General features: G+C 41.5%; 1 protein-coding gene across 4 annotated transcripts in view; it reads right to left on the bottom strand.

Moving 5' to 3' along the window:
* Window positions 1-16,071, bottom strand: part of SMAP1 (small ArfGAP 1) — a 161,074-nt gene that overhangs the window by 84,494 nt on the left and 60,509 nt on the right. For 2 of the 4 annotated variants that reach the window (XM_069974598.1, XM_069974595.1), the window contains exons 4-5: window positions 14,072-14,147; window positions 1,181-1,258 (exon numbers count right to left, since the gene is read on the bottom strand). In XM_069974598.1, the coding sequence (XP_069830699.1) occupies window positions 1,181-1,258; window positions 14,072-14,147 (154 nt within the window). The remainder of the gene's footprint in view (window positions 1-1,180; window positions 1,259-14,071; window positions 14,148-16,071) is intronic. The other 2 variants (XM_069974596.1, XM_069974597.1) reach the window with 1 other exon arrangement.

The following is a 16,071-nucleotide window of genomic DNA, read 5'->3' as shown; positions in this document are numbered from 1 at the left end:
CAAAACAAAAACACTTAAAGCGACTCTGTACCCACAATCTGACCCCCCCAAACCTCTTGTACCGTCAGATAGCTGCTTTTAATCCAAGATCTGTCCTGGGGTCCGTTTGGCAGGTGATGCAGTTATTGTCCTAAAAAGCAACTTTTAAACTTGCAGCCCTATGTCAAATTGGCATGGCCTAGAATACCCATGCCCTAGGATTGCGACACCCCTCGGTCCCTCCTCCCCGCCCTCCTCATTATTGGGAATGCCCCTGGAACATTTACTCCTATTCATCACCTGTGTGAACACTGCACATGAGCTGGATTGTTAAGGCACCTACCTGTGCAGTATTCAGACAGGTGATTAATAGGAAAAACAATGAAGAGGGTGGGGAGGAGGGACGTAGGGGCGTCACAGTCCTAGAGCATAGGTACTCTAGGCCACGCCAATTTGACACAGGGCTGCAAGTTTAAAAGTTGTTTTTTAGGCCAATAACTGTATCACCTGCCGAACGGACCCCAGGACAGATCTTGGATTAAAAGTAGCTATCTGATAGTACAAGCGGTTTGGGGTGAGGGGGGGCGTCAGATTGTGAGTACAGAGTCGCTTTAATCCAAAGATTCTTTTTTGGTCACACTGCATCCATCCTAGTTGCAGGGGTTGGTATAGGCACTCTAATCAGTCTGTGGCTAGGCAGATTTCTGTGGTTTTGGCAACTTCCTATCATAGCTAGCATCACATATTTTTTCTTTTTTCCTCTTAGGCTAGGTTCAAACTACGTTTATTCCGTCCATTTTTACAAAAACAGATGGAAAAACGGATGCATTTGTGTGCCTACGTTTTTCCATTGACTTCCAAAAACATGCATCAAAAAGCATCTTTTATGTACAGAAAAACGTAGTCTTAATAAAAAAAAAAAAAAAAGTTTTTTTTTTTTTTTTTAATGGACGTCAATAGAAAAAAAAACAGATGCAGACAAATGCATCCGTAGTGTGAGCCCTGCCCTAGCAATGTCAGCTACAGTTCTGTAGGATCAGACTAGACAGGGCAGAATTAATATTGTGGCCTATCAGTGTATATGGATTTAAAACATACATGCACACCAACATTTACACAGGTGCACCAAGCAATGTATATGTAACAACCAAACTTGAACGGTGAACATTTTTTTTTTCCAATTTTCTTCTACAAATGATACCTCCAATTTGCTTTTGTCGACAGCAGCTTGCAGAGAAGGAGAGGATGCCGAAGGCTGCACAGCATCAGAAGAGGACGTCTGTACAGAGCAGATGAAAGGCAGAAGAAGAGACAGATGATCAGAATTAGTAAGAGGCAAAGCAGGAAAAGCAACACATCTCATTTCCTCAATAGGTATAGAGCAGCGGGCAGAGCTTACAGCCGCATACATTGTTACTGGCACACATACATTTACCGTTCAGTTTGCAATGTTACACCCATGTCTGCAAATACAGAGCTGGCTATACCGTGTTAAAAGGCAGAGACTGCATCCGAGAGTCAGAAACATCCAATATGATGTGTATGTGTGATGTGTTTATGTGTGTGCTGCTGCGTGATATATTGTATGTATGATGTGTACGTGTGATGCGTTTATGTGTGTGCTGCGTGATATATTGTATGTATGATGTGTACGTGTGATGTGTATGTGTGATGTGTTTATGTGTGTGCTGAGTGATATATTGTATGTATGTATGATGTGTATGTGTGATGTGTTTATGTGTGTGCTGCTGTGTGATATATTGTATGTATGTATGTATGATGTGTATGTGTGATGTATTTATGTGTGTGCTGCTGTGTGATATAACATATTGTATGTATGATGTTTATGTGTGATGTGTTTATGTGTGTGCTGCTGTGTGATATATTGTATGTATGATGTGTATGTGTGATGTATTTATGTGTGTGCTGCGTGATATATTGTATGTATGATGTGTATGTGTGATGTATTTATGTGTGTGCTGCTGCGTGATATATTGTATGTATGATGTTTATGTGTGTGTGTGTGTGCGCTGCTGCGTGATATATAGCATGTTATGTGTGAGTGTATCGGTGGTTAGGCCTAGCATACTTTTGCAGGTCTGTGTAGTCTAATCTGGTTACTCCAGTCCCTCTCTCCATGTTCTTGATAACCTACAGGCATGAGATGACGGCTACAGATAGAATAATATAACACAGGGCTGGTTTGTAAACCCTGGGGACACATAGGTCTGCCTGGGAGCTGTAGACATGAAACAGTAGAAGATCTCATAAAGCTCATCTATAAAAAAAAGTGAAATAATGGGTGTGGTTTGAAAAAAAGGGGCATGGCATAATAATCGTTTAATAATCGTAATCGAATGTTCAATTAATCGCGATGTTGGTTCAGCCCATAATGGTCCAGCCTCCTATCACTTTATTTATACCTCTTTAAAAGGACTTATACTTTGGAAAGACATTTCATCGCACTATAAAAATCTGCAAAAATTTGCACAGTGCACATTACAGTAAAACAGACATGTTAACTCTATTCTGTAGGCGAGCCCGATTACGACGATACCCATGTTCACAAAGTAGTGACACGTTCTAGTGAGGTACTGTTACTTTATGAGACAGGAATATCTATTTAATTTTCTTTGAGTACCTCACTCTCTCACAGTGCCGTATTTCCTGGCGTAGAAGGCGACTGGGCTGACTTTTAAGAACATTGTCAGGGGTTCGCCTTATACGGCGGAAAATGTTAACCCCTGCCTGACAGCAGCCCTGCTGCAGTCAGGCAGGGGTTAACTGAGCTAAATTTAAAAAAAACACAAACAAACATTTAACTCACCTGGGGCCTGTTCCCAGCCTCCGCACGCCTCCCATAAAGTTCCCGGCGCAGGCAGTGTTTAACTTACGCTACCTGCACCGGAGATCTCCGAACCTCTCCCATGCAGCAGAGCATCTCATCGGAGAGGCTCGGCTGCCGGGAGAGCTTCGGGGGAATAAGAGAGGCGCCGGAAGTTCCCAAAGCCTCTGTGATTCTCGCGAAGCTCTCCTGGCAACAGAGCATCTCCGAGCCTCTCCGATGAGACGCTCTGCTGCCCAGGAGAGGTTCGGCGAGCTCTGTCTCAGGCGCAGGTAGTGTACGTCATCCCCCATACTGTGGGAATGGGGCCATTTTTTAGCTCCCCCCACCGTATGGGGCGACCATATCCCGCGTATAAGACGACCCCTGACTTCTAAGAAGGTTTTTCGGGGTTAAAAAGTCGTCTTATACGCTGGAAAATACGGAAGATATGGATGTAAATCTTACAGGGGAACTCCCTTCCTGCATTCACTCCATGTTATGTTCCCTTAATGTCCCAAAAAAGCTGATGAATATCCTGACTTCTTGGTCCACTCTGTCTCCACTTCTCTGTCCTTCCCCTCTCTTTTGAGACCAAAGTCACATGATCTGACCACTGACATCACACCTGTCCAACGGCAGGGAAACAACCTCTCCTGAGTGGTATAGGGGAAAGGAAACACTGTTGTTTCATCTCTATTTTTCTCTGATCTAGATAGATAGACTATACTTTGTAATTTACTGTGCAAAGCAGAAGCAGATGGAGCCATAGGGGGCCAGATACTACAAGACAGAAGCAGGTTGGCTCTGATATGCAATGCATGCTGGGAGATGTAGCTTCCTGTCCGGGTGCCACAATGTAAAACTAGGATAATTTGTGATTCAAGCGTGAATCTAGGGCTAGGAACAGAATAGACAAGTGAGAAAGGTGTCAAACAATCTTTGGGGGATTGGTGAGTGAACCTATATGCTTTTTGTCCATTTTATTTTTTTGTTATGTGATTACTGGAGTTCCCCTTTAACCAATGCTAAGCATCCAGGATACAGACTTAACATTTCACTCCCTGCCTACATAAACACAGATTTTAAAAGTTCTAGCTGCTTGCTAACATGACTATATGTATTTACAACGGTAAGAAATGGACCCATACTTATATCCAGTGTTGGTAGCCAAGAAATGACTAAAACCAAGAATAATATTTAAATAACCGGAGAAGAAAGCAGTTATCAACCAGGGTGGCAAAGAGCAAAGTGGTTTGAAATGATGTATCTATAGGCTAAGTATTCTTCTCTTACCCCGCCAGAGCAGCGAGCAGTGGCCCGATCACATACACGAGCTTACCATGAACAGCGACTATAATGATAAATCAATGTAGAACCCCTGCAGGATCAGAGTGCATAACCTTATTCCAAATGTTGTTCTTTGTGTATTACCCAGGGGTATTAGGTGGAATGGCTACGTAGGAAGCAGAACACATTTACAAACAAAAATAGGTTTCATCTAAAAGCACTCTTTCTTTGTGATGTCTGCATATGCTGTTGATCACTCTAATGGAACCATTATCCCCCCCAATGCTTCTTTTCCCTGCTAAAAATGCAGCGGAGAAAGGTTCTCACACAGTGCACTAAATCTCCTCGGTAGTAAACCTGACATCGCCGTGCTACCCCACAATGTCAATAAGCCAACCTGGAAAATGTGAAGTGCACTACTTAGCTCAGGTTAAGGCATATTCTGGGTAGGAAAGGGAAAAAAAAAATAGAAAAAGGAACATGGTAGGACCTGGGAATAAAGACTTCGGATTACAACAAGCATAATTTGTGGCCGTAATGAAATCATTTGTATATCAAAGCAAATTTTCCCATAAGAAATTATTTAAACACAGACGATTCATTCCACAACCCAGTAAAGAAGGGGTTAATCAGTAACTCTCCCTCAAAATAAAACTCCCCAGGTGGCTGCAAACCTGCTGGTACCAGTGCTGGTGCAGCTATCGGTGAAGGGGTCAATTCAGGGGTCAGAGGGAAGCAGTTGTGGGCACTGGAGTAGAAAGGCATCTGATCACTAGCAGAGTTGATAAGGTAGCAGTCAGTGGCGTAGCTACCGTAGAGGCAGGATAGATAGATAGATAGATAGATAGATAGATAGATAGGAGATAGGAGATAGGAGATAGGTAGATAGGAGATAGATAGATAGATAGGAGATAGGAGATAGGAGATAGGAGATAGGTAGATAGGAGATAGATAGATAGGAGATAGATAGATAGGAGATAGATAGATAGATAGGAGATAGATAGATAGATAGGAGATAGATAGATAGGAGATAGATAGATAGGAGATAGATAGATAGGAGATAGATAGATAGGAGATAGATAGATAGGAGATAGATAGATAGGAGATAGATAGATAGGAGATAGATAGATAGGAGATAGATAGATAGGAGATAGATAGATAGGAGATAGATAGATAGGAGATAGATAGATAGGAGATAGATATAGTGTGTGTCACAAACACACACACTTAAATTATATCTATCTGTATCAACCAGACCACTGCTTTTTGCGCACAGCAATGGTCGGTAACCTGGACAACGAGCTGTCAATGATTGTATTTGCAAAAATATTTAAAGTGACTCTGTACCCACAATCTGACCCCCCCCCCCCCAAACTGCTTGTACCTTCGGATAGCTGCTTTTAATCAAGGATCTGTCCTGGGGTCCGTTCGGCAGGTGATGCAGTTATTGTACTAAAAAACAACTTTTAAACTGGAAGCCCTGTGTCAAACGGCCGTGGCCTAGAATATCTGTGCCCTAACTTTGCACCACCCCTCCGTCCCTCCTCCCCGCCCTCTTCATCATTAGGAAGGCTCCAGGCAGATTGTCTCCTATTCCTCAACTGTTTCAACACGGCACATGGGCTGGATCATTAAGGCACCTGTGCAGTGTTCAGACTGGAGAAAATGTTCTAGGGGCATTCCTAATGGTGAAGAGGGTGGGGAGGAGGGACGGAGGGGTGGTGCCAAGTTAGGGCACAGATACTCTAGGCCACGGCCGTTTGACACAGGGCTGCAAGTTTAAAAGTTGTTTAGGACAATAACTGCATCACCTGCCGAACGGACCCCAGGACAGATCTTGGATTAAAAGTAGCTATAAGAAGGTACAAGTGGTTTGGGAGGGGGGGGGGGGGGGTAGATTGTGGGTACAGAGTCGCTTTAACTTGAGGAGTCTTACAAGTAGAAGTATGTTAGCTGAGATGGTGATTTTTTTTTTTTAATAAGGGGAATATTTCTTCTATATGTAATAGTCTGCAGCCTTTTCTGCTTAGCATGTAAGGTGCTGCTGAGCTTTAGTCTTCATACAACTGTGAGACGCATTTTCTGTGGAGCTGCAGGTTTATAAAATGATACAAAAGTGCTATGAGATAGTCTCATTAAAATCACCACATAATTGTACGCCTACTGTTCCAACTGCAGGGTTCGTAGGATTGCCAGACCCCCCCAAAATACACTAAATGGTCCATCCATCGCTGCTAACTGAATGTGTGTCCACAAGACTCCACTCGCTCTGCGCAAATCACCCACCAGGTGTCCTCAATAAGAGTGGCTCGCAGCGGTATAATCATAACTCCATTCTGTAATCAGAACAAACACCCAGCCATACAATTATAACACACCTCAGGAGTCTCATTAGAATCATAGGCGTTTAGTGCCGAGCACATCGCATCGCATATACTCCCTATAATCACCGGACGGCTTCAACTGCACTCAGGTTAATTGAAAGCTGGATTCTAATGAGCCACAGATTTACCAGCAATTTTAAAACTGTAAAAAAAAAAAAAATTACTAAAAAAAGGACAAAAACATCAAACTCCGTTAATCGTAAAGTACCCGAAAGTCCAACGGTTGAGTATTGTGGGCCAGGTCCATAAGTCGTTTTCACAAACTGGTCAACTAAGGGCCCATTTAGATTACACTTTGCTGATACATCACCAGTATACATAGGCAAATGAGCAAAAAGGTATAAAGGATGGGATTTGTACAGTAAAAGCAGTACAAATATGGAATTCTCTTCCAGAGGAAGGAGTCATGGTGAACTCAAAGTAGAGATGAGCAAATTTACAGTACAAATGAAGCAAATCGCTTTGTTAGCTCGACAATTCTTCCCCCAGGTGCCTGGAAAATCTGTATCCAGTACTGGAAGAAGTTTCTCAGGACTGGATCCAGCTTTTCCAGGCACCCAGGGTGGAGCATCATGGACTTCAAAAGCAGAAGGCTAATAAGCAGATTGCGAGCTAACAAAGCGCTTCATTTGGTTTGTGATATAAATTCGCTCATCTCTATCATCAAGAAAGGGGCCTGGATACATTTCTGGAGTGTAATATTATAAGTAAGGCTGGGTTCACACTACGTTTTTGCAACCCCCCTTTTTTTTTTGCAAAAAACTGATAAAGAAAATGGATGAAAAAAAACCCCGATGCCTTGTGTACACCAGTTTTGATTCATTTTTCCACCGACTTTCTTTATTAAAAAAAAAACACACACACACGGATCAGGTTTTTACATACACCTAAACGTTTTTTTTTATTATTTTTTATATAATGGAAGTCAATGGAAAAACTAATCAAAACAGATGCACACAAAAGGAATCAGTTTTTTTAATCTGTTTTTCATTAGTTTTTTTTGCAAAAAAACTGATGGAAAAAACGAATTGCAAAAATATAGTGTTAACCCAGATTTATAATGACTAGATTCTGAAGAAGGGTAGATGAGCCAAAGATTTATTCTGATTGCCAGATTTGTGGTAAAAAATATAACTCCCTTAAAGGGGTTGGCCACTTAATAGTAAAATTGTTCAGCATACAGTATTAGTATTCTCCCAGTACTTACTGGCATCATCTCCATGTGTACCTCATAGAGCTATAATCAGACTCTCTCCTCATCCAGACTATGCTCTCCTGCTCTGTGGTGATTCTGTCCATAAGATGTGACCTTGCCAACGACTGTTTCGCATTTGAGTAACGGAGGCTGAAGATGGAGGAAGCCCGACGGAGAAATTCTGAGCGGAACCCCCACCGCAGACTCTGCTCGGAAACCCGCCTGCCTCACTGTCTCAATGTGATGTCTTGTGCGCTGCTGCTCTCCGCTCAAATTATTGACATGTCAATTCTTTGAGAGTAGAGCAGAGGCATGTGAGACATCGCATTGAGACAGCAAGGCAGGCGGGATTTTGAGCGGAGTCTGGCAGGAGTTCGGCTCAGAATTACCACCTGTTTTTGCACAGTGTGAACGTACCCTAACATTTGAACACCTTCAGCCATACATTAGTTATTACATATTGTAATGTATTGTTTGTACACCGATATACTACCATGAAACATGGAAAGGTTAAACTGAACAAGGAGCGATTTATACTATATGGCCAGTACATATTCTACAGTACTGTATAGAGAACTCACTGGCACCAAAGATGCTCTGCTGTTTTATATGGCATAAAAAATACATTCAGAAAATCCACATAACCTACAAGGTCTAGATGTATTTCCAATCCACCTTGATACCGAGAAGAGTAAAAAAAAACAAAAACAAAAAAAACACCTCTTCATTTCCCAAAGGAGCAACTGTCTTATCTAGTCAACAACGCTCTGTAAAGCAGGTCAGATTTATACATATTAATCAACACAAATCATTGAAGACTGAAAGCTGCTTTCTGAATATGCGTAGTATAGGAAAGCTACACACACACATAGAAAAGATACTGTATATACACAGAAAAAAGGGATGGATACTGTATATACACACATAGAAAAGAAGGGATGGATACTGTATATACACACACACACACAGAAAAGATACTGTATATACACACACAAAAGAAGGGATGATACTGTATATACACACAAAAGAAGGGATGGATACTTTATATACACACAGAAAAGGGATGGATACTGTATATACACACACACATAGAAAAGAAGAAGAGATGATACTTTATATACACACACACAGAAAAGGGATGGATACTGTATATACACACACATAGAAAAGAAGAAGAGATGGATACTGTATATACACACAAAAGAAGGGATGGATACTGTATATACACACAAATAGAAAAGAAGAAGAGATGATACTTTATATACACACACAGAAAAGGGATGGATACTGTATATACACACACACACACAGAAAAGGGATGGATACTGTATATACACACAAAAGGGATGGATACTGTATATACACACACATAGAAAAGAAGAGATGGATACTTTATATACACACACACAGAAAAGGGATGGATACTGTATATACACACAAAAGAAGGGATGGATACTGTATATACACACACATAGAAAAGAAGAGATGGCTACTTTATATACACACACACAGAAAAGGGATGGATACTCTATATGCACACACATAGAAAAGGGATGGATACTGTATATACACACACAGAAAAGGGATGGATACTGTATATACACACATAGAAAAGAAGGGATGGCTACTGTAAATACACACACAGAAAAGGGATGAATACTGTAAATACACCTATAACAGGAGACAACATTTATCACTAAAGTGAAAGATACGGCAGCAGCTAAAAAGGGAAGAGGAAAGAAAAAAAAAAAAAAAAACATTTGTGTGTCTCATATTCCTTAAAGTGAATGTACAACCAGCTATATCGCTATGGGCTTTTTACATTAACAGACCGGCGTGGGGATGCCGGTGGCGCAGTCCTTTTTTTTTGCACCGCCGCACGATTCCCTTGCACAGTGCCAGTCTATTCCCGAGCACTAGCCCAGTGTGATGAAACCGTCTACAGTCTGTGAGGTGGCTCCATTAGAATCAATGGGCGGCATCACAGAGCGGAGGGGAAATCATCGCATTGGGGAGAGGTGGGCAGTCCCCAGTGCTTCATGCCGGGCTAGAGCTGTTTGTTTCATCTGTTCTACATGTTATTCAGAATTAAAAAAAAATAATAATAATTTTTGGGGTGTGGAACCAATTGTCTGCATTTCAGTGATTTCTTATGAGAAAATTTGCTTTGGTTTAAGAGTGGTTTTGGATTACAAGCACAGTCCCGGAACGGATTATGCTCGTAATCCAAAGGCACCACTGTACATGTAGAAGTTAGGAGGCATATACACATGAACTACACATGAAAGCTGAACTAGGACTTGACTATATATTAGTATGTCACTACATGGCCTAGTACATGATTATGGCCATTGATTAAGTGCTATCCAATCTCTCTTTCCGGGCACTTTCAGCCCCTGTATCGTACCCTCTAAGGAATAGCACACAGAACCTCAGGAGACTAGCTGCTGCATGTTCCATGGGGATAATGTACTACTGTCACAGTCTTAATGACAAGGACAATGTGTCTAACAGTACACCAGCTTAACACTGCACTAGACGAAGCTAGAAATAGGTTAAAACCAAGAAAGGTATCCTCAAGAGGCAGCATAAGTGCATCAAATGGTTAAACGTGTCACTATTTAGACTGCATACACTAAAGAAATTGGTGAAATATATTAGTTTATCATGATTTCTGAATTTATAAAAATTGGGGTCACCTACAACACGGCGCTGAAGATAAACTAAGGTCGAATTAATAAATTAATAGGAAAACCATTAACAGAAGCCTACTTTAAAGGGGTATCCCAGTACACAAAGTTGGAATTTATTTCTATGATAAACAGTGGTACCTTGGTTTAAGAGTAACTTCGATTAAGAGCGTTTTGCAAGAAGAGCTCACAGTTTTTCAAAATTTGTAGAGCTCCCTGTACTGGGTGGGAGGGTAAGTGGGGGAGGGGCACAGTGCTGCTATACTGTGCCCACATCTGTCCTGCTCATTCCTCCATACAGTCTGTCAGCCCTTGTGTTTCCCATCCTCTCCATTCCTGCTATAATGTGCCCACACTCACACTCAGCTGTACACACTGCTGCTACATTGTGCTTGCACTTACACTCAGCCACTCACACTGCTGTATAGAAAAGTTTCTGTCACTGTTCTCCTGCACAGCTCTGTGATTCTCACTTCCTGGTCCATGCTGAGCACACACCCCTCCCCCATTGCAGTCATGTGACCACACAGACCTTCCTGGAGGTATTAGAAGCAATAATACAAGCCATGTGCTTTCACATGCATCATGTAGATACCGCATTTAACCTTCCTACAAACGGGCATACAGTTACTTCCCATTTACATGAAGTGTGTATACAGCTGTTGTACGACTCAAGCCTCCGAGGGCTGCCGCTAGTGGCTGACAGAGCAATATTCATGCCAACTATTTAACTATTTAAATGTAGTTGTTAAAACTGACAGGTCCTTTAAAGGGGTTATCCAGCGCTACAAAAACATGGCCACTTTTCCCCCTCTCATGTCTCCAGATTGGGTGGGGTTTAGAACTTCATTCCATTGAAGTAAATGGAGCTTAATTGCAAACCACACCTGAACTGGAGACAAGAGAGGGGGAAAAGTAGCCATGTTTTTGTAGCGCTGGATAACCCCTGTAAATGGTTTTGCTGCTTGTCATTGGTGGTCCAGTGGCTCGGAACATATCCAGCCACACAATCATGTAAACGTTAAAAAAATAAACATAAAAACCACCAGGATTGCTCATTTTTTTAAATGATATATAATAAAAAGCGATCAATGGGCTCGGTCTTGAAGGGGTTAAGCAATGAGGTGATTGATCACACAGGTCCCCAAGGGGCACTACTACATTGTTTAAAAAACATTGGGGGAGATTTATCAAACTGGTGTAAAAGTAGAACTGGCTCAGTTGCCCCTAGCAACCAATCAGATTCCACCTTTCATTTTCCAAAGAATCTGTGAGGAGTGAAAGGTGGAATCTGATTGGTTGCTAGGGGCAACTGAGCCAGTTTCACTTTACACCATGTTTGATAAATCTCCCTCATTGTTTAAAAAAGTTTTACATTTGTAAAAGTAGTAAAACATAAAAAAAAAAAAAAAAATACATGACACATTGGGTATCATAAATGTACTGCCCTGAGGAATACTGGTTACATGTCGGTTTTACTGCACATTAAACAGCGTAGTAACAAAACAAAACAAAAAAAAAAAAATCTTTCTGCAGCACACTTTATGGTTATTTTACGGTAGGGCGTCACGACGAACTAGATCTGGTAACACAGATGGCTTTCAAAGAACCCTGTACATCAACCTTAATCAATCAATTTTCTATAATTCACTGCCCGCAGCAAGGCTGTGGAGTCGGAGTTGTGGAGGCTGAGTCGGAACTAGTTTCGGCAGGAGTCAGAAAAAAATTACCGACTCCAGCTTTAAGAAAAAATAATCTTAGAACAATTTAAAATTGAGTTTTGATATGAATTTTATAAGTTTTGCTCATCACTATATATTATAAGCAACTTTCTAATAGGACACTGGCCCTATTAAATGAGGGTGGTTGGGGAGATGTTGTCGGTCACTATTTGGCAGCTTGTTTCTGAGCTGGAAGAGTCCATTGTGTGGGGGGAGATCTGGGCTGATCTCTTCCTGGATGCTGGATGACAGTATATGAGCAGCAGTGTAAAATGAAGAAATCCTGTGAAAGGGTGCCTTAACACCTACCGACTCGCAGCGTTAATAACGCTGCGAGTCGGCTAGGTCCTGGCAGATCACTGTCAGTACATACACGCAGCGGTCTGAACGACTGCTGCGTGTATGTAAATCTGCCGGCAACTTAACCCCTTCTGATGCCGGCCGTCCGCCTCCCGCTCAGCTCTGTATACATTACCTCCTCGCTCCACGGGGTCCCGGTGTCCTGCTCTCGCGCCCGGCCAATCAGTGTGTTGCCCTGCCGCAGCCACTGATTGGCCGGGCGGGAGAGCAGGACGCCGGGACCCTGTGGAGTGAGGAGGTATGTATACGGATGGAAAAAAAAAAAAACGGATGAAAAACGGATTGCAAAAACGGATGCATTTGCGTGCATCCGTTTTGATCCGTTTTTCCATTGACTTCCATTATAAAGAAAACGGATCAAAACGGATCTGTTTTTTTTTGACGGACGCAAAAATGTTGCTGACACTACAAAAAAAAAAAAAAAGTACCAATACTACCAACCAATCCATCAGGGAAATCGGTATAAGAGGCCATGCAACCTTCTGAGAGTCTTCCCTGCACTCAGCATTAGTAGCAGGCGTGTGGTGCGTTTGATGCAAAATGCTTGCATTTCCACGGCTCCAGCTGAATGTATGATTCTCGCTGCATGTCTATTACAAATGAAGCTTATCTGTGACCCACTTAGCATGGAGGAAAGAACACTCAGCACTAAAGTATAAAAAACCTGATTTCATGGTGCTCATTGAGAAGGGATATAGGTATACATAAGTGGCAACATAAAATCACATTAGAAACACACACATAGTTATTAGAGAAACTTAGAAAAATATATAGTTAGAATGGGAGAAAATCATGGAGCGCATTTATGACCTTGATATTATATATATTATATAATATATATATATAAATGCCTCTGCTCAACTCTATTATGTTTTGTAGAGCCATTTAAACTAATAGATTCTTCTTTAATGCCTTAAAGGGTACCCACATCTTTAAAAAAAATAAAATGTTAAAAAAAAAAAACGTAGGGCTAAAAAAGTGGAAAGGGCGCCATAGGGTGATAACGTAAACAACCGATTGTAGGTCGAACAAGCTGATAATAAAAGTACTCACCTGATGGTGTTGTGCTAAGAACACAACACCTGTATGCACTGAAGAGTAAAGAGAGAGGTAGTAGCCGTAGCAGCCAGGCTCCAAGGGTAGATGCCGAGATCCCAAGCCAGGAGATCAGGGAATGGAGAATGGTAGATGAAGTGTCGGATCCTCGGGGTAGGCGGGGACCACAGGAGCCAGAATGACGGCGCTTCACGGCTTCAGGTTTAATGAAGTAAAACAATGAATTTTAATGGTCTCAAACAACGCGTTTCGAGGCATAAATTGCCCCTTTTTATGCCTCGAAACGCGTTATTTATGAGACCATTAAAATTCATTGTTTTACTTCATTAAACCTGAAGCCGTGAAGCGCCGTCATTCTGGCTCCTGTGGTCCCCGCCTACCCCGAGGATCCGACACCTCATCTACCAAAAAAAAAAAAAACATAACATTTTAGAAGTTTTCATGGGTGGGGGTCTGGGTGCTGAGCCCAGTGATCAGCTAAGCTATTGGCCTAATTGTGATTGGGAGGCACGGATTTCAATGAGAAAAAATAAGCTGAGAACATGACATTGATTTACCGCCAATATACTTACATTAATAGTGGTTGCAGCATTCTTGTCGTAATATTTCTTCCTTTCGTATTTATCCCTGATGAAGAACTCCACTGATCTGGTGAAGACATTAAGGAAAAGTAACAACTGGCTGTAAAGTAATCACAAAGGTGCTCATACACATTGCATGAAAGTTGTCTGAACCTGCAGATTTCAATGAGACCAAGTATGTGGAGATAAGATAAAAAAAAATAAAAAACATAATTACAACAAACAACCAACAACAAAACCAACAACAACCACCACTACCACATATTATATTCATATACACACACACACATCTATATTTATAAACACACACAAATATACACTCGGAAGTCTACCATTTTGTTGTTTGTACTAGACATATTGGAGACTAGCATACCCCTATAGCCTTTGGTCCTGTACTCCTTGCATATCATTAGATTCATTAAATCATGTTTATTCACTAGATAACCTATACATATACAACATACACACATAGAAAGTTTTTGTTTTTTTTTTTAAAGTGAATCTTGATTGCCTGGGCCCTAGGGCCTCTGCGCCTCACTGTGCTGTATGTCCACCACTTTGGGGTTATCCAGCGCTACAAAAACATGGCCACTTTTCTAGTCTCTTGTCTCCAGATTGGGTGGGGTTTGGAACTCAGTTCCATTGAAGTAAATGGTGCTGAATTGCAAGCCCCACCTGAACTGGAGACGAGAGGTGGGAAAGTAGCCATGTTTTTGTAGCGCTGGATAACCCCTTTAATCAGCCCATCAGTCACACAGCATGTGTAGGATTCGGTTAGTCCACACTTCCATGTACTGAGGGCCATCACTACCAGGGACCTACAATGCTCGCACAGCTCTGCAGCCGATCTACACGTGCTTATACCCGAGATCACTGCACTATTCATAGCTTTGCAGCGATATTCCATTCACTTGAGTATGAGCACAAGTAAACATCGTAGAGGCTGCAATGCTCTCAGGAGCCTGAAAAGCTTCAAACAGATGATCAGCAGGGACTCGGGAGTCAGCCCCCCACCCATCTAATATTAATGGCCTATCCATGGGATAGCCCATCAATATTTAAAGCCCAGATAACCCCTTTAAAGGTTCCGCAGAATTGCCTACCAAGTGCTGTATACTGCCGGCGCTGCTTAAATATGTAAATGTAAAGCAAAGCTGTTAGAAAAATATTTGTTCTAACCTGCCGTATAAAACATTTCAACAACAGAACATAGCAAGCATACAAATACTAAGATAATTCAAAGCGCGTCTCTTTAAGGATTGTAGCGCGGCAGATCAAGGTTTTGTGATAGGTTTTCTATGGGGAGCCGCATCTGATTATAGAAGTCACTGAATTTCGGTAATATCTGATTTATTCTTTGCATTTAAGTTTAATCACAAAGAAAACTAAACTGTCTTATGAAACATTCATGATTTTGGGGCAAAAACAACAACAAAAACAAAAGAACTATACTTCATCTACAAGAATATTAAGTAGGACATAATATCCCCTAGCTAGAAGACAAGCGTCGGAGATGGCTATGAAAAATAAAATAAAAAGAAACCTTGGTTTGATCTCATGGCAAAGCAGAAGGAAAAAACGGACGCAACGAGAAATCAAACATGGTGACTTGGTAAAATAATAGCACTAAAGCTATAAAAGAAAAAAATATTATGGAAAATGTGATATACTGTGACACTAACTAGCATCAATATCATGAGCTATGTGAAGCAAACGGGAGGGTGAAGAGTTGAGGCGGAGTAGAGTAGTACTGAATTTTCCCATGGTAGGACTATTAGGGTACGTTCACACTTACCGTATCCGCAGCAGATTTCATTTGAATAACTGAACACAGCATCAAATCTGCTGCAGATCCTGTAGGTGTGAACGCACCCTTAAGATTATCTTACCTCGGGTGCCAGCCAGGATCACGCTAACATGTCATGTCTTGGTAAGGCTGGGTTCACAATACGTTTTTGCAATCGTTTTTTTTTTTCCATCCATTTTTTGCA

The sequence above is a fragment of the Dendropsophus ebraccatus genome, chromosome 6 (assembly GCF_027789765.1).
Source record: "Dendropsophus ebraccatus isolate aDenEbr1 chromosome 6, aDenEbr1.pat, whole genome shotgun sequence".
NCBI lineage: Eukaryota > Metazoa > Chordata > Amphibia > Anura > Hylidae > Dendropsophus > Dendropsophus ebraccatus.
Note: the sequence above shows the minus strand (reverse complement) of the source record. Positions and strands in the feature narration are given on the sequence as shown.